Consider the following 25382-nt stretch of genomic DNA (forward strand, 5'->3'; position numbering starts at 1 on the left):
ATATACACAAAAAAGGGCTAACAATTCAATCAAATGACTTTTCCATGCAAGTATTTCAAGGTCCAGGACCAGCCTCCTTGAAATGGATAAAGAATAAATATTGATCTTTCAGGACTGTCAAAGTGCTCTCTGCAGAGTTTAGTTTGCATCTTTGATGAAAATTAGGACCAAAAACATTGCTGCAAGCAGAGCTATGCACTTGGCACATGTTTTAAGGTTCCAAGACAAATGAGGCAATTCTACATTTGCCAAAATGTCTCTGGGCTGGTGTATGCGACTTCAGAATTTACTTTATAGTTTACTTTAAGACTGCAATTTTTCTAGATCTTTGAAGGTGCTGCACGGGAAACCATGCTGTATCAAAAAAGGAACTCTTGAAGGCAAAGATTAGGCAAATATAAAACAGTAAATGTTTGTCAGTTGTTTGGAGTTTTGCCAAAAAAAAAAAAAGGGCAGTGTAGGAAATGGTACCTAGAACTGTCTCCTCTAGTTTTGTCTGAAGCCTCGAGTCTCTTGTGGCAAAGCCCTCCACAGCCCAACAGTAAGCTATTGAACTAGTTGTCAGGCTGAAAATCATCATTTGCGTGCTCAAGCTGGCAGAATGGTTACCACAATTTGTGATTTCATGACTATTTGTGTCTGTCCCTCACAAACACACTGAGGAGGATGTAAGAAGGATTTTGGTGTGAAGCAGGCGGCCAGGCTAAAATGTTAAATGAAAGTAACTGATGGACTGGCTGCACTACATTTTTAGCACACATTTGTGAGATTATTTGTTTAGAATAGCTTTACTCTGCACACACATTTTATATTTTACCACTCCCAACAGAGACGCTTAGTGCAACAGAGGCACTTTTGTTTGCTTAAATAGAGGAAAGGGGATTATCAAGAGAGGCAACCAGACCACACAAATTAACAACATTAGTGTCATCCATATCTGGTTGCCCGGGACAACTGACTAACAGTGACAACAAGCCCCGCCTCCTTCAGTCTCCCTCCATGAGGATGAAAAAAATGAGGGAGGACCACCTCTCTCTTTTTTTTCCTGCACTCTCCTCTGTTCTCAGCTGAGCAGTAATGGCTGTAACTCACACCACCAGACTCGGAGGGAGGCGTCAGCTCCGCCGAGCAAAGAGAAACAAACTAGGATGATGACAGTGGAGGTAAAATAAACCATGTTTCATCAGTGCTCTCGGCTCAGCTGGCTGAGACAGCAGTGCACCAGGATGATAAGTCAAGAGTGTAAAGCCAACACCGGCCGACCACATCCTGTTCCTGATAGGTTGTCGGGCAATTTAATTGAGGGTATTTACTGTCAGGCTCAATCAGCAGAGCAGGTCGACACATAATGTGGTTGCTGAGGATCCTCTTAATCCATGTACAGTGGTGGACTGTTTTCTTCAGGCTTGCGCCACAGCGTGAGTCAAACTTTAAATTAGATTTAATTCAGCACAGCTAAAAACTGGCTAGGAGCTTGTGCAAATAAATTGAAGCGTGCAGAACACACTTTGGCACGACATCATTTCCATTTTCATACATATTTATAAAACGGTATTATAAGACAGTGTTCTGAAAAGCTGAAATGCTTCTTGTGAGTCTATTTGGTGTTTAACATTACATTTGTACACATGTTTGTTGGTGAGCAATGCTTCCATCCAGTTCAAACTGGCTCTACAAGCTGAACTGTATTTATGACACAAAATCAACTACGGCAAAAAGGTCAAAACAGCTTTTCTGTGCAGTTTTTTCTTTAAGGTACAAAACAAATCAGGAACACTGGTCCAGTAAAAATATCCAAAGCTGAAGGTGTATAACTGATGGAGAAGGAATGAGCTCCCTCTATATAGGTGACCCACTTCTTTTGCCACAACATCATTACTCTCACTAAGGACCTAATGTCCTTGAGGTTTTATTCTGGAAAAACTCAGCAGTGGAGCTTTGGAGCTGATCAGCTCTGTATCATGCCTTAAGCTGATCTGGTCCAAAACATTCATTTTGGTGCTTCCAGGCTCAGGATGCAATGAGCCATGACTCTGCTCGGGCTGTGCCACCTGAGACTTATCAGCCCACATAGTTTGACAACACAGGATCTGGCAGAACCCCCGATTTCTGTCTTCTTTGCTCTCCTTTTCGGACTTCAATGAACGCAAACACACTGACAGGGTAGAGCCTGGTGACTGTGCGCCAAATTGGACAATTTTATCAGCAAATCTCCCAAGAACCTTCCACATTTTATGAGCTCCTCGGTGCTGACCCTCCACAAAGATTAAAGAAAATGTCAATAGATTACGTGAAAAGATTAAGTAAAAATGTCTATTTACTTTATATTTTAATCAATATATAAACAAGATTGATGGTTGAAGCACACTTTATGAAGCAGTTGAGGTTGAGGAAGTCTTGTAAGTCTCATCTTGGGATAAAAAGAGCTCGTCTTTTGTGCAACAGTATTACACCTATTTCACAACTTAACAGCAATCACTTCGTAGCCATAACATTTGTTCTAGCATTGTTACATCTGATAAGAAAAAAAAAAATGAAAATCTTTTCTCAGCAACTTCTGCAGGGGCTACAGAACATGAGTCTGTACTCCCTCATCTAAGATGAGCCTCACAAATGAGCCATCAATTGACTGCTTTTAGGAAAAGCCTTTGTGTAACACAAAGTCTTTGCACCAGTGACACGCGTTACCCTAAGGACAGCACATAAGATAAATGAGGACAACAGGACCAATTCTGCCTCTGTGGTTGAAAAACATGCTATCTAAGCTCTTCTTGAACACGCTTCACAACGAATATTAATTCCAGTAAGCAAGTCCAGCTGGAGTGCGACACCTCATTAAATAATCTTGGAACTATGCAAACTGGCAAAAAAAAAAAAAGGTACAAACCTATTTCTGTGGTGATTTAATGTAAGGTTTGGTCCATATGGTTCCCCTTTGTTTATGGTATGTTTAATGGGAGCACACATTGTAAATTCTCAAATATAAATGCCAGGCCTTTATTCACCTCAACCGAAGAAAGAACCACGGCTTTATTTTGAAACAGGCCATTATTATAGCTTTCTCCCCTTCTGATATATCCCCGTTAAGCTGCTGCTGATCAGTGTCACTGCTGTACAAAAGGCCTGTTCAGACAGAAAGATCCTACACTCCCTGGCAGGCTTTTATTTTGAAACACTGATGACTTTCATTAACAGCAGCTCAACTCCATCAGAGAAAAAGACTTTTAAAGTGGAAACGGACAACTTTTCAGCTCCTCTATCATTTCTAAGTGGTATTGCTGTTGGCAATGTAGTTGCAAAGACAAGATGATCATCTTTTGTTTTCCTCAGAATCCAGCAACTATCAACAACCCAGGACGCACTGCCTTTGTTTCCAAATTTCCGTGTAGAAATAATCAACACCACTTTCGAAACCAGAGAAAAGAAATAAGCATATTCACTGACGAGGTAAAGTGAAATTGCCATCATTTCATTGGAGTAATAACATAATTATACTAAACTATCGCTGTGGTTGGTGTTGGGGTTGGAGGAGGAGTAGAAGAAAACACAAGGAGAAAAAGTGTGAGTTCATTAATTCATTTAGTCTATAACAGAGATATGGAAGTAGATAGAAATGGTGCCAGCCCAACTGGATCGCCAGTGAGCCTTCATTTTCCCGTGAGATTGTACCCGGTGGCAGAAAAAAAATTGCATAATGAATTTGAGGCTTATATGGAACCAAACTAAACTCAGATGGTGTCATTATTCTACAAGCATTAGACTGTGCAATCAACATTTACTTCATAATGACATGTTAAAGCAAAAAAAAATGTCTGCTGCCAGTTTAAGTTAAAGAGAAGGGGGAGTAAGGTGGACGCACTCACCTTGTTACCAGTCCCAGCACAGCAGATGCCCAGAGCCATGGCAGCCCCACAACGCACATGAGGGTTGTAGCTTTCTGACAAAAGAGACACCACACTGGGACACTGCTCAGGGGTCCTGAAGAGAGACAGAGACAGAAATTAAGAGTGAGCCAAGAATAGGCACTGAAAGGTGACCATTAAAACGACAGAGTGGACCTCATCTTGCCCACTGTGATAACTGTACACAACTACAAAAGAAAGCTACTTCCAGCACTGACACAATGGGTTATGACATACTTGCGGTTTGCTTAGGTAAGAAAAAAAGGACTTAAATGGCATACAGATATGAGTCAGAGACCACTCCACTTCAAGCACTATAACAGAAGTATTATGGGTCGAAGGGGCTCTAAGAGAAGGAGCACACGTAATTATTAGGAGCTTGATTGAGTCTAAACAACAGGCTTTAAGTAGGACAAAAACACTTCACACTTAAATTGTTTGTTCCCCAGTTAAAACGAGATACCCTTCAATCAGTACATGTCAGATGACTAAACCTGATATATAGACTCATCGCATTAGCTTTGGTTCACCAGGAACCAGCAGCTATGTGGTGGTATCCTGATCTCAACAAAAAGATTCACAGGATTGAAAAGTTCAGTTTAGTGTTGTGCGGGTTTGAATTGGTCCAACAGAGACATTTCATTTGGCAGAAAAAGGAGGAAAAAACAAAACAAAACATATGGTGTTGAATCAGTTTTATAACCAAAATGTTATCTGACACTTCGCTCGTGTATGGTGGTGTTGATAACACCCGCGCTGCCTGGGCCTGACAGATGAGCTGATTGTTGAGATTACTCAGTGCCTTTGAATTTCACAGCAAGGCTTTGGCTGCCTAAAACTGCAATTGCCAGTTAATTAAAAAAATAAAAAAAAATCTACCCACGGGTCCAGACAAGAAGTCGTAAACAGCATTTTTAACAGCTGCTTTTAGTTGGTGTATTTGTCATACATCATTTAGCTATTAATACTAGCTCAGATTTTATTGGACTGAATCAGCTAACACAGAAACTAGAAGTCCAACCACAACAAGGTAAGAAAGAGTAAAAATGCACTCTTCTGAGAGCTGCAGCTACATTATATTCACCTCTCAATCGTGCATCCAAGTATAGGAGGTGGCCAAGATGTGTGAGTCACTTTCATTCAATACACTATTAATTATACTGCTCAAATCTCGATGTACAATAAGGAGGAGAGCAGAATATACAAGGATTGTGGTTAAGCCTCCATCTGATTTGAGCCAATAAATAGCCTCAGTAAAGTCTAAATGAGTATAAGCTGCCCTGCATTGTGTGAATAGTCCTGTGCATCCATATTGTGGCAAGTGCTCAAAGTATTATCTCCACTGGTCTGTCTGGAATTGGAAGCTCAGTTAAAACACTACACAAGGATTATCAAGATCACAAACGGCAATCATTGTGAGATCCATATCACTTTTCAATCTCACCTACCGGGATAAAGTTTACTCTATTCTGGTACTCTGATGGTGCCCTTTAATCTGTATGTGCATGCAGATCACATTGCAGGACCCTCAGAGATAAATGTGTGATTTTGGGCCACATAACTAAAACTGACTTGACCTGGTTGATGCTGTCAACTCTCGAATACCTTTCTTTTGCAGCTAAAGCACAACATGCTGTCTATCCATCACAGGATGGAAACGCATGAACCTGGCCATCCAAATTTGCAGGGTGTTTTCTAATAGAAAGACACAGAGTTTGATGATAAGTTTTGAAATCACTAGGGGACTATGTTAGTTTGAGGTATAACTTTAGAGAACATCCCAGTGGCTTTTTTAATAGTTTGGTCTAAAGCCTTTTCATCCTTTTCAAAGTAAAAGAAAAGGGCTAATTACCTTCAACAACTGCCAAAGTGGAAGAACTCAGATGGAAAAAGAACTCGATATCTAGGATTTGTTTATTCTGAATAGGCAGTGAAGCAATGACATCTGTATTTCAAGCCCCACTTAAAAATTCCCTTAATGTGGATGGACTTAGGAACCTCAAGATGAACGTGTTGAAATACTTTTGAAAATGAGAAAAGATAATAAAATGCTGATTACATGCAACCCTTGCTAAGGCTTGCAAACACATTCAGCCTTCTGTGCACATCTAATCCACCATTACCTGAATACAACGAAGCCAGCAGTGCACAGTGCCGCTCCTATACTCAGACCCTTCGACAAAATATATGCTTTAAGACTTGTTAATATATTGCATGGCCATAAAGTATGTACGTGCCTCACATTTATTATGGTGTGAGTGACAAGAGGTTGATACAGCTGCAACTTAATAACTCCCACTGCCTACACATCCCAGGCGATGCACACATATTGAAAGGTCAGGGCAAGAGGTAAAACAGCTCTGGCAAACATTATAGATGGATTTTGCCACATCAAATGTGATTGTGGCAGTGACTAATACACACACATTGTAAGAGAGTAGATCTCATCAGCTTGCTTCCCGTCTGTTGCAACCAATCACCCAAATACATCACGAAAGTACCTGGACAACGTTGTGTTAAACAAGCCAAGAGGCTGCATGGCTTTAACAGTAAACACTTATTCAACTCAATTAAAAATCAACGTCAATGTCTGGACAAGGGGAAAAGAAAAGCACATCATACAACCTGATACTAATAAAAGTTTTGCAAGTACAACAACTTCTGATTGCTACAGCAGCCTCAAAGTGTGCAAAATATGTAGATCTGACAACTAAGGTTGCGATCTGAGCAAGCAACATTGCATATCACTCAAAAAATGTGCCTGTCTGGCATGCATTTGATGTGGCGTGAGCAGAAGTCAGCAAACCGCTAGCAGCACACTTTCAGCTGCTCCCTGCATCAAAAAAAAAGAAAGAAAGTCTTTTGTAAGAAAATGAGAAAGAGACTCAGGAGGTTGGCAGGGTGACCTCAGATTTTCCCAGTAATCAGTGGGTCAACTCATAAATTAGAAACACACTTGCTATCTTCCCACAGACAACGTTACAGGACCACTACTGAGACTGAAGATACTAAACCCATAAGGGTGGCCAAGAGGAGCTCGTTCAGCACAGAGTGGGTATTGGCACCATGAGTGAATTAGGCAGCATGTTTCAGCTAGAACATTTTGTGTAAGGACTGTTCTTTAATGGAAGGCCTAAGGGTACGCAGATCCAAGTGGGGGGTTACTCCTTGTATTTCTCACATTTTCTTGTAAAGGGAAGAATCACTCATCATCATCATCATCTGGTTACTGTAAACTCCAGGGGTCACTTATTTCTACATCTTTTAATGCCTTGCATCTGCTTTTAAAAGCAAAACAATGAGTGCACACTGAGAGAAAACACATTTTGACTTTGGGCAGGGAGATCAAATGTAAAAACAAATATGCTCTAAATTTCAAACTTAATTATCTAGAAGAAAATAGGATTGTAATAAAATAAATTTTTCTGTCTGAACATATGAAGCCATGGCGGACGAAATGAAAAAGCTACAGGGTACATGTGAAGTTTTTGAGCACCTTACCACAACAGAAGCCTTCACCCCTTACACCACTACTACATCCCCCACCACCGCTTGCTTCGAATGGAGGAGAGAACAGAAAGTGACAAATATAAACAGTGGGACGGCTGTGTTGAGGGAAATTACCTCCCAGACCCACTGGCATGTTGCCAGCATGAAGACATTCATCTGTTTTGTACAACGTCTGACTCACGGGCAAGACAGCGGGGAGGGAGGGGAAGAGAGAGAGAGAGAGCGAGCGAAAGAGACGGGAGAGAGCGCGAGCTGATCACAGGCTGTGAACAAGAGGCAGCGAGTGGGAATGGGAGCGAGGCAGAGGAGCCACAACATCTGAAAGTTTTAAACCTGTGATCGCGGTAGGTGATGCGAAGCAAGACTGGGGGTTCCTCCAACATGTGGAAGCAGAACAAATTCCACTTCATGGACTGTTTCAGATAGAGACAGATTTAGGTGTTGCCGCCGAGGGAGTGCATTCTCCGTCACGTTCGTATTTGGGGAGGGTGGAAATATAAAGACGAGATAGGGGAGTTTTAAAAAGATATCAAAGTAAGAGGTGTGCGAAGACTGAAAGCAATGGATGTCAAGCCGCACGGTTCTCCCTGCATGAAATACTGCTTTAGTGTTTATGAAAGTTAAGCGACTTGGAAAAATACTTCAACAGCGGAAACGTCAACGAGGAACTTAAATGTACAGCAGAAGTTAACTTCAGGAGCAGGTAAGAAACTTATAATAATGCATATTGAAACTGTGTCAGATTTTTATTTTTATATTGATCAAGTTAGTGAGTTAGAATTAAGTCTACAAATAAGTAAAGACTGAGACAAGTTGTGTATCATTCATCTAAAATGTCACAGAGGTTTTATCCTATCTGAATACATAACCTTTGTTTTTATATATTGAAAAAAACAAAAACAAAAACACAATTTGACATTTTTCATATCTCAATCAAAGCTCATCGCGCATTAATGTACTAGTTTTGTCTTGACCGTGTATGCACATATTATGCAATATTTTCCAGCTTGGCAAATTTCTTTGTCTTAATGTGGAAACAATAATGGTTACCACACAGGAAAGACCCTCTTCATTTGTTACAATAAACATCTCTCACTATTATGCCATCATTCAACAAATGAAAGCAAATGGGTAACAAGGTATTGCTGTTCCTTCAACAGACCTGTTTGTTTTTAGAAGTGGACGCAGTGGATGACAAGAGTATCAGCTGCCTGGGAAAGTGAGGACCCTGCTAACATCTTACTCTGGAAGTACTAATCGTGTTGGGATTATTGCCAGCACTGGAATCTGTAGTGTTGGACCTTTTTTTTTTTGTCCCCTCCAAGAAGTGGATCTAGCAAATATTTTGTTTGCTTTATTTACTGCACAAAGGATGAAGCGTCCTGTGCCCTGATCCTCCCTAACCTGTGTCCTTGCCTGTGGGACCCAGTGACCATGCTGACCGAGTGTCCAACATCAGAAGGATCAGAGCGCCGACCCTCTCTCAGGCCTGCTGTAACCTCTGCAGCACTATGTCTCAAGCAGTCGCGGCTCCACTTGAGGCCAACAGCTCACAGTCAGGAGAGGCGCATGGGGATCAGCTGAAATGGGCTGCCCTGCTTTTTATCATGGTCATCATCCCAACTATTGGAGGAAACATCCTGGTCATTCTTGCCGTGTCACTGGAAAGAAAGCTGCAGAACGCCACCAACTATTTTCTGATGTCGCTCGCTGTGGCTGATCTGTTGGTGGGACTCCTTGTGATGCCCATTGCCCTCGTCACTATTCTCTACAGTAAGTTTAGCACGGGACCTTGCGTTTGAAAAGCTGATAGTCTGTCTTTGACACAAAGCTGTGACATTAAAATGCAATACTTGACTCTCCTGGCAAAAACATGTTCTTGGTTAATACCCAGATCAATTCTTTGACACCATTCTTTGACCTAAATGATAATAACATTACCGTTACACCTAGCTTTGATTGAAGTGTTTTTAGCCCCTGTGTGTTGACCAGTGTTTAACAGCTTTAAAACCCAGTAAGACGCTTCTAACAAGAAGAACAAGAACAACAAGAACAACAGAAAAACAGATCAGCATACTTGTGGGTAGCAAAGGAGGATAGAAATAGTTTGTGAGCAAGACTAGACACAATCGTGATTATTGTATCGTGAGAGCTGGATGTGTTACACTGACAGGTCTGCACAAGTCAAACTGCTCACAGGTGCTGTCTATCTCACCTTAATCCAGAGGCTATATTAATAAGGCTATGCAATGAATCTACTGTTGCTTCCCTATTTGCAATAAATCTATTTATGTCTGCCTACATGCTGTTCACGTTTGGATTCAAGGGTTTATCTGACACACTGATAAAAAGTCCTAATCTCTGTGACTAAAATACACCAATTTCATTTCTGGGGTTGGTATTGCGAGGTGTTAGAATTTGTTAATCCACAACTGAAAGTTCAGAAAGTCACTGTGGTTGCCCCCTAAAAGCTGATGAAGTCCGCGAGTCGACTTATATATTGTCAGTCTTCTTTGTAAATAGAGCAATGCAAAAGCAACAGCAAGGCAGACTGAAACCTTTACAAACCAACTCATCTCAAAATGAATTAAACTCAAAACTCTGATGGAAGCAGAAAAGGGGATTGAAACAGAAACCAGCGCAATGCTACTTGTTTCTGTTTGCTGCTCTGAAACTCTCAGCTCCGGCACTGAATGTTAATTAAGTCAGCTAATCTACTTTTGAAAAAGACGCTGGTACAACCACCTCTGCTGCTGTCCAGTGTGAGCCTGTTCGGCTAACAGCAGCCCGGCAGGACAGATGCCCTGTGGTGCTCTGGGATTTTATACCTGGACAATGACCAGGACGCACACTTTACTTTCTTTGACTTTGTGGAAATCTGGTGTTTCAACTTCACAGATGATGAACAAAGGCACTGAAATGTGAGTCTTGCATATGAGAGTTCTGAGAGCTCTGTAGGTGCCCTGAACTGACATCATTTGGTCAGGGGAGTGAGTAACATTTCTCATATTTGTAGTTAAGATGTATTGAAGAAAAGAGGTCAGTAATAATGCTTATCACAAATTAATATACCAAAGACCGGTTATGTCGTCAGTAATACTGTTAGCAGCAGAACATCACTGCTCTACAGTGATGCAGCAAACAATTGCCGATGATGGATACAGCAAAAACTACCACAAAGCTGGCAGAGATATGTGTTTAGATCAAGCTGATTGTGAGGCCACAGGGCATTCAACATTCACAAGAGGGTAAAGACAGTTCAAGAAGCTTCAATTTAAACCTGAAAGAGCAAGAAAAGAATGTGACTGGACTATAGTTACACCTGTAGGGCTGCCAGTCATGTTCCACATCTGCTGTGCAGATGAATTCAAAGCATACAGGGAACACCTTGAAAAATGTAAAGGATCTTCTTGTTTAAAGTGTGAGCAGACGCTGTTGTAAACATAAAATATAACATCGCGTGACAAAACTATCAAGACAAATTTTTTGAGACGACAGATGATTTGGGGTTGCTTCCTAAACTGTCGCACCTGCAAGGCATCTTTTCTCAACACATTACACTGCAGACTGAGTTAGTTTTCATCTCTCTGCCAGCCATATTTAATTGCTGTTTTTTTTTCTTCTAAATGCAAGACCAAAGTTATTTAAAGAGCAACGGATATGATAGAGGGTTTTGATAACATTATCCTCTTAACGCAAGAATATGAAAGTAATACAAACTCAGCTGCTCCAGTGCAGAAGAAGTAAAATGTGTATGCATTACAGACATAAGGTCAATTGTAGAGGGCTCACCAAAGTGCACTCATTCAACATTTAATTAAATGCTCAACTCAATTAAACTAAATAAAAGTATGTTCCCTTCTACAGCTACTTGGACCTTGCTACTCTGTTTATTGAATTTGGCATGGGACTAAACACTTCACCAAACAGGTACAGCGGGTCTGCTTCAAGAACAAGTGAATGATTTGTCAATGAGTAAGCCTTCCACATGTAACCTCATCAAAACTATGACTCAAAAATCCCCCAAAGTATGACAAGAAAGTGGTGCAAAAGAAAATTATGTAAAGGAATATTTCCAACAACAGTCTTTGCAATGTTAATGTGCGACAGGCCAAAAGCCAGAACAATTACTTGCCAATTTTATGCCTGGAACTGAAAATAAACACTACTGTTGAGCATGGTCTCCAGCACATCTACATAAAGAGCTTTTAGCTCCATAAACAGTCAGTGAACCCTCCTTTTTCCAGTAAAGTCATTCCTCGCAGAGATAAACAAACACCAATCTTTTGCATGAGTGCTACTTCTAATCCTTTGCCACTGTGGCACATCTCCCATGACTGGTAGTATGCAAGACCAAATTCTTTTTGGAATGAAAATGGGTTATGCCACATGAGTACATTATAGGGAGTTACTAATTGTACAACAATTTAATGTCTTACTGGACCAATTTCTTTCTCATATCCTCTTTAGACTCTGACTGGCCTCTTCCAGATCCTCTCTGCCCCATTTGGCTGTTCCTTGATGTGCTGTTTTCTACCGCATCCATCATGCACCTATGCGCCATTTCACTGGATCGCTACATTGCCATCAAGAAGCCAATTCAACACAGCCAGTATAAATCCAGAACCAAAGCGATGGTGAAGATTGCACTGGTGTGGCTCATATCCATTTGTAAGCATATCAATTCAAATTTCCTAAGCTCCTTGCCTTTTCTTAGCACAACTTTTACACAAATCTGCAGTAGCCTTTACTCTGATAAAGTTATTTCTCACAAATAGTCTGATTTCTTGACATTAGATCCATCACAGACCTGGTTTATAAACACAGATATATTTCCCAGATGCAATAAAAGCAGATACTATATAAACAGCAGCCTGTCAGCTACAGTGTATTTGGGAGGGAGATGGGGTGGTTGAAGCGCAGGGACAGTAGTATCACACTTAATCACTCACAGTGAATCTTAGAGACATGGGAAAGTGAGGATCCCTGCGGAAGTACTAATCCGACTAACCCAGTCAAATTTTTTGAGAAAGTGAGTTCGTCCAAAGGCTAATGAGGCCTGTGCATCCAACAAGCTGCACTACTGTTGCGGCTAATCACTCGCAAAAAAATACAGCACCACCACATGAAATATAAGCTGCAAAAAAGGGTGGTTAAGACTAGAGAATGCCACAAGCTTGAAGATACAATGAAATGGCTCCATTATTGAAAAGCTGCTTTACTGTTTACAGAACAATCATAATGTGCTGCTTTCACAATCACCTTTCTGCATTTGTCCTCCAGAAGCCTTGTATGGGTGTTGTGGTGCATTGCTCATCCTTTTTGGCATTACAGCAACACACACAAAAAATAGCTTCTGGCCATTATGTTTAACTCTACAGTTTAAAAACATGGTCAAATTCACTGAGACAATATGGTCAGTGCTCAATGGGCCAGGACTGAGTCGTTTGGGTGATGAGTGCGGTTTCATTTGAGCTTCATTTCACAAACAAAGCCAGAAGTTCAGATGGAATGAAAGGAGCAGCACGCAACACTGCTAACAGCACCAGAGTTTTTACCGTGACTGTATACTGGTGCTCACTTTAAGAGGGATCACAGCAGGCCATGGGTGATTAGTTTTCTTGATTTTAAGAACATGAAAAGGAAAGCCTGCAATCAGAACTTGCCTTATTATTTCTAACACTATCATTTCATTAATCATGAAACCTTTTTCTATTTCTACTACTACCACACCCATTAAATGAAAAACAACACAGGAATGTCTTTCCCTGACATGAAAAAAACACTACTGTCGTTGGTGTTCATCAACAACAGCAAAATAATTCAACTGTCAGGAGGTGATCAATAATACTAAAAGCTAAACAATCGCTAACATTAACTATTCTTGTCACTTTCAGGTATTGCAGTCCCTATTCCAATTAGGGGGCTTAAAAACTACCATCTTCCCAACAACATCACCTTTACCAGTAACCACACATGCCTGCTGAAACCGGACACCTTCGGGGACTTTATGGCGTTTGGCTCCTTGGTAGCATTCTTCATCCCTCTGACCATCATGATGGTCATCTACCTACTAACTGTCCAGGTGCTGCGCAAAAAAGTTTATTTGCTCAGGTCAAAGGACACTCAGCGCTTCAGCTACCCAACAGTCTCTACAGTTTTTCAAAGGGAACAGGCTGTGACTCCACCTCACACCGAGCAACTGAACATGTTGGACAACAGACTTGCCAAGATACAAGAAAAAACAAACCCTGGCAAAACAAACTCTCCTACAGGAGATCAAATGTCCTTCCGGAGAATGTCAACAATGGGCAAGAAGTCAATGCAGACTCTGAGCAATGAGCAGCGTGCCTCAAAGGTGCTAGGCATCGTCTTCCTCCTGTTCGTGGTCATGTGGTGCCCTTTCTTCATTACTAACATCACCTCTGTGCTATGCACCAGTTGTGATGATGGTGTCATTGACCACCTCATGGGGATCTTTGTTTGGGTGGGTTATGTGTCATCGGGTATCAACCCACTGGTCTACACCCTATTCAACAAAACTTTCAGGCAAGCATTCACACGTTACATCACATGTAATTACAAGAACTGTGCAAGTCACGAGGCAGGAAGGCACCCAAGGTCGTCAAATGCAGATCGGAGCTTTACACGGATTTCATTTAGATCTTCAATGGCAGAAAACTCTAAATTGTTCATGAAGCGGGGAATGAAGAATGGCATTGGAGCAGTTGGCTACCAAAGTCCACTGAGGTGCCGGCAAGCACCTGTACATTCACCCAGCGGTGTTGTGTTAGACACAATGCTTCTGACGGAAAATGAAGGTGGTAAGCAGGAGGAACATGTTAGCGCTGTATAGAGATACCAGACAAATGAAACCAATTAAAGTTGAACTTGAAGTGGATCAGATTGGTCCAACAAATATTCCAAATGAATGATTTCATGATCATTTAACATCAGTGTACACAGGAACAAAATCTAACCTGTTGTCTGATGTTCGTTTACATAAGTAATGTTTTTTTTTTTTTTTTTTTTTTTTTTAGGAAAAGCAAACCAAGGCAATATTTTCCAATTATGGTCATTTCAGAAACAAAATGTGACTTTTCATCCTAAAGTCAAACTGCTCTGTTATATATGTGAATTTATATGGTTAAAATATTACTCAATGGGCTTTGCAGACAGGTTAGATCAACAATGTGAATTCACAAAGACAGCAAAACAGTTCACAGCGTACCAGAAGAGAGTTTGAGTTTTCAAACGTTCTAAAACTGTTGAGACGACCTGTAACAGGTCAACTAAAAAGAAAAAAAAAAAGAAAAAAAAAAAGAGGAAGTCGACAAAGTTCAGGCCAACAGACAAAAACTTGAGGAGTGAAGACATAATGATAACCTGGAAACTCTATGAATGCAGTATTAAATATATTCCTATGCTGATTCTTTCAACTTGGGCTATTTGAACATGAATATGCTGTAAACCATCTCAGACATGTGCTTCTATTTTGTTAAGACAACCACAACTTTATCTTTCAAATCTCTTCTGCAGCAGAAACATATTATGCATTGCACTCTTGAAATGACACGTATTGTATTTGCTGGACCTTTGGAAAGTACTCTTGTATGTGTATTGCCGCCTGCTGTTTTGAAATGTCAAAAGGTTTCCAAATAAAAGATACATATAAGAAATGACAAAATTCATATTAAATGGAAACCTAAATGTGTTCAATAAAATATTTTCCGTGATTCTGAACTGAAAGAAAACTGGACCAATTCTGAGCATCTGTGTTCTTTTACTGTCGATGTCTACACTCTGCTACGCTTCTCTCTTTTTGTCAGCAAGTGGAACTGCTTTTTTTCATGAACCAGCATTGACCAAAACACAAAAGGAGAGCCAAATAAACAGTTTAAATTAGACAGACTCAAAAGATCAGCAAATAGCGAATAGTGCAATAACGGCAAGTAAGGACACCGTGGTATCGTGCAAGCAGCATTATTTTTTCGGTCCTTTTATGCTTACAAATTGCAGTTTGTAGCTCTTTTGTAAGCAACAGCACTGCACACCTCCAAATAAAATCAGTTTAAACAGTCTTAATAGTAAACAAAATACGGAGAAGATAATGAGATTTGGATGAGGCTCTACGAGCCTGGTATGCCAGTTTGGAGTGTGTCACGCTTTTATTGTTGCCTAGATTGGCCCTGTTTTATTGTTAATCATCAGAAACTTGCTTTTGTAACATTGGCAGAAACTTAAGACATTGGACCCCAATTCTGTCCTCCTTGTGTGCAAATGTGCATGTTGGAGGAGACGAGGGAGTTATCCTTGAGCCGTTAGGGTGGGAAGTTGGGAGGCCAACAGAATTGTTCTGGTTCAGAAGTCTTTCTAAACATAGAAGACTTACACAAAGTTATCTAGCAGCCAATTGATCACACAAAATATCACATAGCCTTTTTTGGACTAAAAAATGTACACCCTGATATTTGTGCACTGGCTTGGCAGTCTGTTTAACACTGCTCTGCTCTCTGATTGGTAAATCAATGATGGTATGAGAGTGATGAATCCCTTTAAATAAATGAAAACGTGAGTGACAATGACAAGAATGTCTGGCTTCCTCTGACTGAGGAATACCTTCCATGAAGGCCAGGTCATTTTAAATTCGAGACAGTGCATCTAAACTCTCCTATAACACCACAGAGAAAGTGTAAACATCCAACTACATCTCATCAGCTGTAAAAAGCTACAAATTAGGGATATCCAGGGTAACAGAAGCAAAAACAACAAAAAAACTAATGCTTGATGGGGATTGCAATGGTTTGTGATAAAGCAGTGCTGTCTCTGCAGAGCACTGTGCATTGGTGCATGCATTATCACAATTTGTTTTAAATGTTGCTAGTATTTTACTGGTCCTCATCAAATAAGTACAAATAAGTTTAAGATGTATATTTTGGAAGGAAAGGAGAAATCAGTGAAATCATTTCAGTGTCATATTCGCGATAAACAAATGTGTTTTAACACAAGGCACTCCGTGTGATGCTCCAAAGAGAAAGGCCTCTGATGCACGTAAAGAAACTAAACAGAGCTCAAGTAATTCAGTTTGGTCCTTACCTGAACAAGATAAAGCCAATGGACTCGACAGCAGCCCTTCTCACGTCATCATTCACGTCACTCACCTTAATTAAGATAAGCAAAGCAGTCAAATAACCAAAGCAGATACTGAGACTCAGAAAATCCTGCAATTAACCTTAATGGTGTAGCTCCCTTATGGTTTACAGCATGAGGGATATCTTCGACCATCTTAAAACTATAGCTTGTATAAAGTGCCATCTACAGGACAACAAGTTGTTCACAACTCTGAAGTCATTTGCATCTGAAGCCACTGAAAGCAAGCACAATGACTGGCATATACATAATATTTTCCACTGTAATGTCATAATCTTAGTATTTTTCCTTGTTAAAAGTGTTGCAATGTCAGCCCCACAGTGGATTCAGGTGGTTCCAATAATGTGTACTGGCTTTAATATGAAGCTAAATGGATTCAGAACCTTAAGTTGAGCTTCAGGCTTTTTTGAGGCGTAGGAAAACACTGATGTACTATGTTGAAGCTGAATGTGATATGATTTGAGCATGGACAAATATTTCACTCCAGATAGAAATTACAATGGAGCTTTTTAATAATTTTAATCAGAGACCTAAACTCCTTTGAATTAAGATGCAAGCAACAGTTGTGCAGCCCTGGTCATTGGCATCGATTTCACTGCCAGGATAAACCTGTCCTCTGCTAAGTGAAGTGATGTGTTGTGAAGAGGGCCAAACAGGAAACACTCACAGCAACATGCAGCAGGCGTCGGATGGCCTTGTTGTTCCCAGAGCCGCAGTAGGCCATGCCCACTGTGTACATACCAGAGCGTCGCAGGATGGGATCCTAACATAGACAATGAGGGAAAGCAGAACTTTGAGACTCTGTGTCTGCCTGCACAACTACGATCAACATAGTTTGAGTCATTTCCAACATCTAGCTCAAGGATTCCTGGCACAAAGTACAGAGAAGAAACTCGTGCGACATGAAATACAGACACAACTCTGGGCTGTATGAGTACATACAGGAGTCAGGACATCAAACACTGGATCTGCACATTACACCGGCAAGGTTTATGCAGAGCAATGATCTGTTAAGATACACAGAGATTTTTTTTAAAATATCCTCCCCACTTCTTTATCTCTAGGGATTAATCATGCTTATGTCATTCCATATGTGTTGTTACCATCTGTATAAGCTGCACCAAAGCCATGGAAGTTAAGTACTGCGACCTTCATTGTTGTCGAAAAAGAAATCACCTCTGGTCTCACGGTGTACATAACATGCTTTCCAATGGCCTTCCAGCCTTACCTTGTCTCTGCAAAGGCTTTCAATGAGGGCATCAGCCTCCTCCATTCGTCCATACATGACCAGGGCAATTCCCACTGCCAGACCACGCAAGATCTTCTCGTGCTGTGTCTCCTGAGCATAGCCTACCATGTCCTCAATGGCCTGGGCAGACTTGGAGCCCAGCATGACCAGACCCAGAGCCAGGCCTGCAGCTTCACCTGAGAGTTCATATGATATCGTCAGCAAGGCTTATTTTGGCTATTGCATGTTTTGTCCTTTTATATGTTCATCCATATTAGGTTAGACACGCTGCAATTTACAGTACATTTGTTTTGAGATTGTGTTAAAGGCCTACACACCAGTAACAGCATCATCCTGGTACAAGTTGGACTTGAGGAGGTCGTAAACATCCTGTCTAGCTGTGCCCAGTGCAGCCAAACCAAGGCCAAGGGCACCACCGTGACGGACAATCTGTAAAACAGAAAAAGAAAATGGACCATGAGAGGTGTAACACTGAAACATAGATTTACTAATGGGCATTGTAACTTAAAGTAGCTGCTGGTCTCAGATACAAACTGTCAGCTGCAGATTTTCATTCTGAATTCATGTACACATAAATTGTGTACAGATGACTTCCCTTTCAGCAATTTCATGAGTAACATTTAAGTGTCCTGTACATATGTGACAATGAGCCAGGAATCAAAATAATTGCTAAAAAAAACTCACATCATTGCTGGCGTTCTTGAGCTGACTGAGCAGATAGTCAATGATGTCACCACCATGGTTGGCATGAATGAGTCCCAGAGCATACAAGCCTCCACCCTCCTGGTAGGCTGAGCCAGGGGAGGTGTCTTTGGGCAAGTAGGTGGCCATTAACTGGAGAGCCTCTTTCTCGTGACCCTGAAAAACAAACCACGTCATGTCCAAAACTGAATCTGTAATAAAATGCATACTACTATTTTTAATTTGCATTATATAATCATCACAGAGACGTAACTTTACCTTGTGGATGACACCCAGACTTGCTGTGGCTGTGAACTTTGCCCAGTTGGTGGCTCTTGCAAGCCATTCCAAATTTTCTCTACAAAGTCAACACAAACTTTGGTCAAAATGTCACTCGGAGCAGATGGGTTTTCAGTCTCTCTATGCTATGACATACATGTTTCCATTCTGACAGCACAATTACCTGAGGAACTGGTCACTTGTGGTTCCTGTATGCATGAAAGAGTTGGCTATTACTGTGGCTGTGTGGCACACCGAATTTCGTACTGCATCCTAGAGTGACAGAGCGGAAAAAACATACATATATTATACAATTTGCAATTCATCTGACTGTAAACAAATATGTTAGTCACCAAGCCTTTCATCTTGTTGCTATCCTACATTACCTTTGTGTTTTTGAGGATCATTAGATCTGTGTTGTTATTTCGGATTAGGAACTGCAAGTGTAGCTCGATGGCCATCTCCCCGCTAAGGATTTTGATCATCTTGGCGTTCTGGTCTTTAGGCTCATCTTTCTACAAAAACACACAGAAGCAATAAGACAATCAAAGCTGCTCTATCTGGACACAGACAAATGATGGGCACCTGGTATCACCAAAAGGCTTTCAACTCTAATTCCAAAAAAGTTGGAACACTGTGTAAAACAAAAAAGGTAATGAATATGATAAACTGATATTCCATTTTGACATACTACACTAAATTCAACAGTACAAAGACAATATATTTAATGTTTAACCTCATCAGCTTCATTGATTTTTGTGAATATGCTTATTCTGAATTTAACGCAGCAACACATTTCAAACAAGTTGAGACAGGAGCAACAAAAGACTGGGAAAGATGTGGAATGATCCAAAAACACCTGTTTGGATCATTCCACAGGTAAACAGGTTCATTGGTAACAGGTGATAGTATCATGATTGGGTATGAAAGCGGCATCCTGGAAAGGCTCAGTCATTCACAAGCAAGGGTGGAGCGAGGTTCACCACTTTGTGAATACATGATTGTACAAAGGATGTTTCTACATGGACTCACGAATATTTCATACAACCACTGTCGGTAAACAATTTGTTTGCAAATGACTACATTCTGTTTTTAATTTACATTTTACACAGCATCCCAAATTTTTTGGAGCTGAGGTTGTAAATCCAAATCCAAAGAGCTTACAATTTCTGCCGGCTTTCCAGCAGGGGAGCTGCCAGGTTTGTCATCTGTCTCCATTGCATCACTGTAACACACAAAAAACAACTTTGGTCAACGCGGAATCACATGTAAGCAACTCGATAACCCAAATAAGCCAAAGCAAGGTTTCCAGTTAGTGGCCCCAGCTCTCCCACATATTCACTGTACTTAGCCTAATGGCCCGTCGGATGTGCAAACATACTGGAGTTTACTCAAACTTTCATGTTAACTACTTTAGTTGGGTTATTTTTAGAAGGTAAAGCAATGATATAAAACAGACACACACACACCAAAGAACACAGCCATAGGGCTCATTTCTAAATATTCTGTCTCTGAATTCTCTGAACTTGTGTTCTGAACCCCCCTACTGGTATGTTCAACGTTCTGCATGTGTTTGAGGACTTTATCCTTTGATTGAGTTTCTGGTTACTTTCCTTGTAACCCTTTTTCTAGAGCTAAAACCATTAGCAGTGACGAGTCTGTAAGCATTTCCAAACATAAATAAGTCTAAGTATTTATTAGTGCGTCCTTATTCTCTTCCCCTGCCCACCTGTCTTTGTCTGATGTGGGCACAGTGCCTGTATTTGTAGAGCCAGGGACTGCAGGGATTGGTGTTCCAACAGTGCGCAAGTTCTGGATGACAGAGGAGAGGAACTGCTGACTGGCACTCTCATACAGGTCAAAGCAGATCTGATAGGCCATCAGCAGGTTGTCCTCCTTCACTAGCTTTTCCAGGATGTCACTCACAGCCTGCGGGTCATCCAGGAATATCAGGCACTGCAAAGGTACGGAGAAAAAAAAGATTGGTGAGTGATTATAGGGTCGGACAGTTTTGGGGAACTCTGGGTGTTCCATAGCACATGGAGAACATCAATAGCTGTTGGTATGAAACAGCGCTGATATTGGGAAGTTTTAGCTATCACAAGTGATGCAATATTTTCTTATATACATCTCTATATCTTGAGTATAAAGCTGACTAAAATACACTCAGTTGACAATTTGAAGGTAGGAATTATTGCCGGACTGTTGTATTAATTTTAGCTAGGTGTACTTTTAAAGTGGAAACTGAGTCTATATTATAGTAGCATCATTAGAATGACTGCAAACCCATTAAGCATTAAGTAAGTTAAAACAGTACAAAGTCAAAAAGAACATGCTGAAATGCCCAGAAGACAAATTAAGACGGAATGAAAAAAGCCCCAAACATCAAAATATTGACAATTACAAATGCATCCTAAAAGTATCCTTATGGATCAAGAACTGTGTTGGAGAACATTTAAACTCAGCCATCGAAGTGTTTTTGAGGATATGATTGTTACCTGGCAGACATTGATAAAATCAGGCTTCTCCAAGTTCATGTAGAGCTTGACCAGCACCCGCAGCACCTCGTTGCGAAACTTCTTGTTCTGCATCAGGGACATGCACACCTTCAGGCTATAGGCAAGTAGGCCGCTCACATCATTCTGCATGAGAAGAGAAAAAAATGTAAATAAAAATGATCAACATGTTTTATGACAAGGAAGAAACTATTTGATACAATCAATAGCAGTAATCAAAATCTGGACTCCTGTATGAGAATTATGTCTGTATGAGCTATGTTCAGTGAAACTGATCGATGTCACCGAGGCAGACATTTACTGTCTTTGAATAAAGTGATTCTCGTAAACTCTGTCAAAGTTTTGGGGCATTATCATGAAATCAGCATTATCATCAAAACATGCTGGCCTCTTGTACAAGACTTGGAGTTATTCTGGTGAGTGTTAAAGCTACAAGGAGATATTCTTAACTCATCTCAAGTGAGCTGTGAATGACAATCGGTACTGACCGACTCCAAGATGGTCTTCTCAAACATGTCAAGTCGCCTGGTCTCAAGGGCGATGCCAATGGCCTGCTTGTACTTGTGATCGTCTAGGCAACGCAGGAACATCTTGTTGACGATGCCCTCAAGGCGAGGGTCGATGCTTTTCTTCTCCTCGTCCTCTGGCAGCTCGGCATTCTCCACCCGCAGCTTGGTATAGTGGTCAATGCATTTGGCTAGCAGCAGACACAAAAAAGGGATTTAAAAAAAAGGTCCATTTTACTTCTGAAGTCAGTGACATAATTCAAGTCAACATCTTATTTCATAGCTCATTGAATGGCTCTCTCCATCAGAAAGCCCTGGCAGGTTTGTAAACTGGAGGAAAGAAGTTGTTTTTTTCCATTTAAGTTATTACTTCACACTGGCAAAAGTCACAGCAGTATCCAGACAACAGATATTTCACATTATCATGAAGCAGGTACGTCAAGTGCTGTTGTTTAATCACTCACCAATGATGGTCTCCACATATTCTGAGTCATCTGTGACATTGAAGAGCTCTCCAGCACCGAGAGCATAGTTCAGAGACTCCTCAAAGGCTCCAAGGTGGTAGAAAACCTTAGAGGCCACCAGGGCAGCAAACGCTCTGCTCCGAAATGTCTCATCTTCATACAGGACCTCGCTGTGAGCAGATAAGGATGGTTACACAACTAATGACTAGCAAGAGATCTAAAATGATCTTTTCTCTGACCCACACAGCAGTTTCTGCCTCTAAGCAGCAAACTCTGAATTTAGGAAGGATGCAGAGATCTGCTTACGAAACCGTCTGGTCAATCACAATATCCTTGAGGAACATTCAGTAGTCTACTTGTAATCATGAGGCACATTGTGCATTACATTTCATTTCATTTGCATCTAGTGTGTCAATGCGATCTTGAATGTGTCATCATCTGTAAAGTAGGTGATTTTGTTGTGCCCCTAGTATATCTGGAGTCAATCTTTCTTGCTATTGCAGATATAGAAAGAATAAAACTAGGTACTCAAGTTATTGCTGCCTAATGTGACATTCTTATGACAGTTATAATTTCAAGCTCATCAGTAGTACTTACATTTTATCTACAGATCCTGAAATCTCAGCCCAGAAGTCATTCACAATGGAGTTAAGCTTGTGAAGAGCAAACTCCTGCAAGTGAAAAACAGACATTACAGACACATAATTTAACTAACACCTTTGTGCTAACTTTTGTCATGCTGCAATTTTGTCATTACATTAGATCCATCTTAGTTCACTCAATATCATGAACCCAGTATTTCTGCACAGCTGCAGATAAAGATGAGGCCATACTAATGTTATTAGTATTATATTATTTGTAGAATTAGATTCCAGTGGTGGCTGTGTAGGATTGTGTCCAATTTGTAATAGCTCAAGAGCAAAAATCAAGTCCAAAAAGCAAAAGCTATTGAAAAAAAGATAGATGTAATCATTTCCAAAATTCACAACAGGTTTTTAATCTAATGAAACAATCTTATTCAATCCACATTTGTTAGCGTGTAGCCTTTTCAAAAACACTTCCACTGTGGTCAAAAAACTGTTTGCTCTTCCACCTGTCGTACACAAAGGCATACATCTGTATTAACGAGTTTGTCTAGCAGCCACAAGTCTGAGAGCAAAGCTGACTGCAACTATGATTTATAAAATCTTAAGCTTGCACTGTACGGCATGCAGCCTATTGTTTTTCTGCCCAATCATACAATGGAATCAGAATCAGAAAAGCTTTATTGCCAAGTACGATTTCACACATACGAGGAATTTGTGCTGGTGAAGTTGGTGCATGACACATCTACTAAAAATAAGCTATTACAAAAGTAAGGAATAAAACAATAGAAATATATATATACACAAGTCTGTTTCTTTTCAGAAGCACAGTCTGTTGTTTTTTTTTTTTTTTCAGAAACAGTCTGTTTTTTCAGAAGAAGTCCAAGCTGAGCGTTAATGTAACGCATAGAGTTATGACAATGTCAATGGAAGTGAAACCAATGAACGCAACTAGGGAACCAACCAATCAATAAATCTCTTTACTTGCCCTAATACTGTAAGTGCCTCCTTGTCTGTACAGACAGAAAATCATGCCATGCCTCAGAAATCGAAGGAAACCACCAGGAGCCACTTGTCAATACAGCACACTATTAATAGTGTTTGAAGGTAACAGTCAGAGCTCTTCTAGCAATTGACATTGTATTTTAAACAGCTGCTAGGTGGATTGTATTGCATGTATGCCATCTTGCCATCTTCAAGCAGTTGGTCTGGTTCTTACCTTGAGCTGTGGCTCCTCCTCATCAAGGAGTGAAATAATTCCAGCTGGGGGGTAAAAAAGGAAAACAAAATTGATTGATTGCTTTATTCACAAAATTCATATATCCTCTTTTGCAACTAAGTAAAAAGTATTAATACCAAACGCTTTTATAAAACATAACTAGATATATACTTCATTTCAAAGTATATAGCTGTTAGGGATGGGGAAAATATGAACATATTAGATGTTACACTTTACATGTGTCAGCAATTCCTGAATTTACTGCTTGTCTTCAATGCTCAAATACAGTATTTGACCCAAAAAAAAAAAAACACACGAAAACAAAAATGACACGTTTACCTATTACATGCACAAATAAATAAATACAGTGGAATTATTCAAGTACTACGACAACAACTATATTTGATGATGCACCTGCAGCTTATAGTTCACGAAGAATAGAACTCATAAGAAATTCAGATGTCAAAAATATACTGTGTTATAACGTAACTTATCAGAAAGAACAGCTTCAGTGGTCAAATCTGAACCCATTTGCACATCTACGCTGAGAGTAAGGGACAAAGTAACATCAAGGGTGTAACAATTTTATCTTGCTTTTTCTTTCGAAGATGAAAAACCACTCTTGGTTTGCATAAACATGAACACCTTACAGAATTGCTAGGATCCTGTGAGGTTACACTGTAACATTAAGGTTAGTAAAGACGGTTAGCACTAACGTTACATTAACTTTTTGTCTATTCCTATATTTTTAACAGGCGTGCAGTGAGAAAAAAAATGTCGCATAGTTATACCAGAGACACACTGCAAAGGGTTCTTTCTTCCTGAAAAATATTTTGGTGGATTTATTAGCTGTAACCGGTTAACGGCCGACTAACAACTGCTACATTAGCTATGTGACTCAGCTAAATCAATGGCAGATAGCTAAAGTTACGGCTAGCAAAATAAAAACACTTTCTGCGACTTACCGGCAGATGTTATCATGATTGGCTCTTTATTCCCTCCTCAGCCCCACGATCCTGGTTCGACGGTGGAACTCCGTGTGATTTTTAGGCAAGAAAAAAGGTTTGTGGTATCTGACAGTATACAGCAATAGAACCAAAAGCAGCCGCTGCTAACTTCTTTTTGTCCAGTACCGCAAGTCCCCTTCTGAAGGACCTCTAGGCTGGCTGGCCTACTAATAGCCTGATTAAAAATACACAAGACTATAATATGATTCATTGTATCATCGCAAGTTGAAATCGGAGTATCTTTATGATTCAAAATACTTCAAATACGGGTTGTTATCGTATTTAAAATGTATTATGGAAATATAATAATTGAAC

The 25382-nt window shown here is 40.3% G+C and overlaps 2 protein-coding genes across 2 annotated transcripts in view; one reads left to right on the forward strand and one right to left on the reverse strand.

The window, feature by feature from the left end:
* psmd1 (proteasome 26S subunit, non-ATPase 1) overlaps window positions 1-25228 on the reverse strand; it is a 37945-nt gene extending 12717 nt beyond the window's left edge. The window contains exons 1-17 of the mRNA XM_076725945.1: window positions 25026-25228; window positions 24061-24104; window positions 22855-22928; window positions 22258-22427; window positions 21776-21984; window positions 21270-21413; window positions 20501-20727; window positions 19936-19996; window positions 19158-19286; window positions 18956-19044; window positions 18772-18850; window positions 18496-18669; window positions 18129-18240; window positions 17791-17987; window positions 17230-17325; window positions 16509-16573; window positions 3864-3978 (exon numbers count right to left, since the gene is read on the reverse strand). Of these exons, the coding sequence (XP_076582060.1) occupies window positions 3864-3978; window positions 16509-16573; window positions 17230-17325; window positions 17791-17987; window positions 18129-18240; window positions 18496-18669; window positions 18772-18850; window positions 18956-19044; window positions 19158-19286; window positions 19936-19996; window positions 20501-20727; window positions 21270-21413; window positions 21776-21984; window positions 22258-22427; window positions 22855-22928; window positions 24061-24104; window positions 25026-25041 (2001 nt within the window). The 5' untranslated portion in view covers window positions 25042-25228. The remainder of the gene's footprint in view (window positions 1-3863; window positions 3979-16508; window positions 16574-17229; window positions 17326-17790; window positions 17988-18128; window positions 18241-18495; window positions 18670-18771; window positions 18851-18955; window positions 19045-19157; window positions 19287-19935; window positions 19997-20500; window positions 20728-21269; window positions 21414-21775; window positions 21985-22257; window positions 22428-22854; window positions 22929-24060; window positions 24105-25025) is intronic.
* Window positions 7671-15158, forward strand: htr2b (5-hydroxytryptamine (serotonin) receptor 2B, G protein-coupled). The gene is made up of 4 exons (XM_076725946.1): window positions 7671-8115; window positions 8573-9185; window positions 11883-12083; window positions 13310-15158. Exons 2-4 carry the CDS (start codon window positions 8924-8926, stop codon window positions 14266-14268), a joined length of 1422 nt encoding a protein of 473 aa, XP_076582061.1. The 5' UTR covers window positions 7671-8115; window positions 8573-8923; the 3' UTR covers window positions 14269-15158.
* Window positions 25229-25382: the final 154 nt, after the last annotated feature.

The sequence above is a fragment of the Chaetodon auriga genome, chromosome 3, assembly GCF_051107435.1.
Source record: "Chaetodon auriga isolate fChaAug3 chromosome 3, fChaAug3.hap1, whole genome shotgun sequence".
In the NCBI taxonomy this organism is placed as follows: domain Eukaryota; kingdom Metazoa; phylum Chordata; class Actinopteri; order Chaetodontiformes; family Chaetodontidae; genus Chaetodon; species Chaetodon auriga.

Bases quoted from the DNA above. Each gene is read 5' to 3' on its own strand.
- htr2b (XM_076725946.1), top strand. From the start codon at position 8,924: ATGTCTCAAGCAGTCGCGGCTCCACTTGAGGCCAACAGCTCACAGTCA. The intron at 9,186-11,882 runs GTAAGTTTAGCA...TATCCTCTTTAG, and splicing joins CCTCGTCACTATTCTCTACA to ACTCTGACTGGCCTCTTCCA. The intron at 12,084-13,309 runs GTAAGCATATCA...TGTCACTTTCAG, and splicing joins GGTGTGGCTCATATCCATTT to GTATTGCAGTCCCTATTCCA.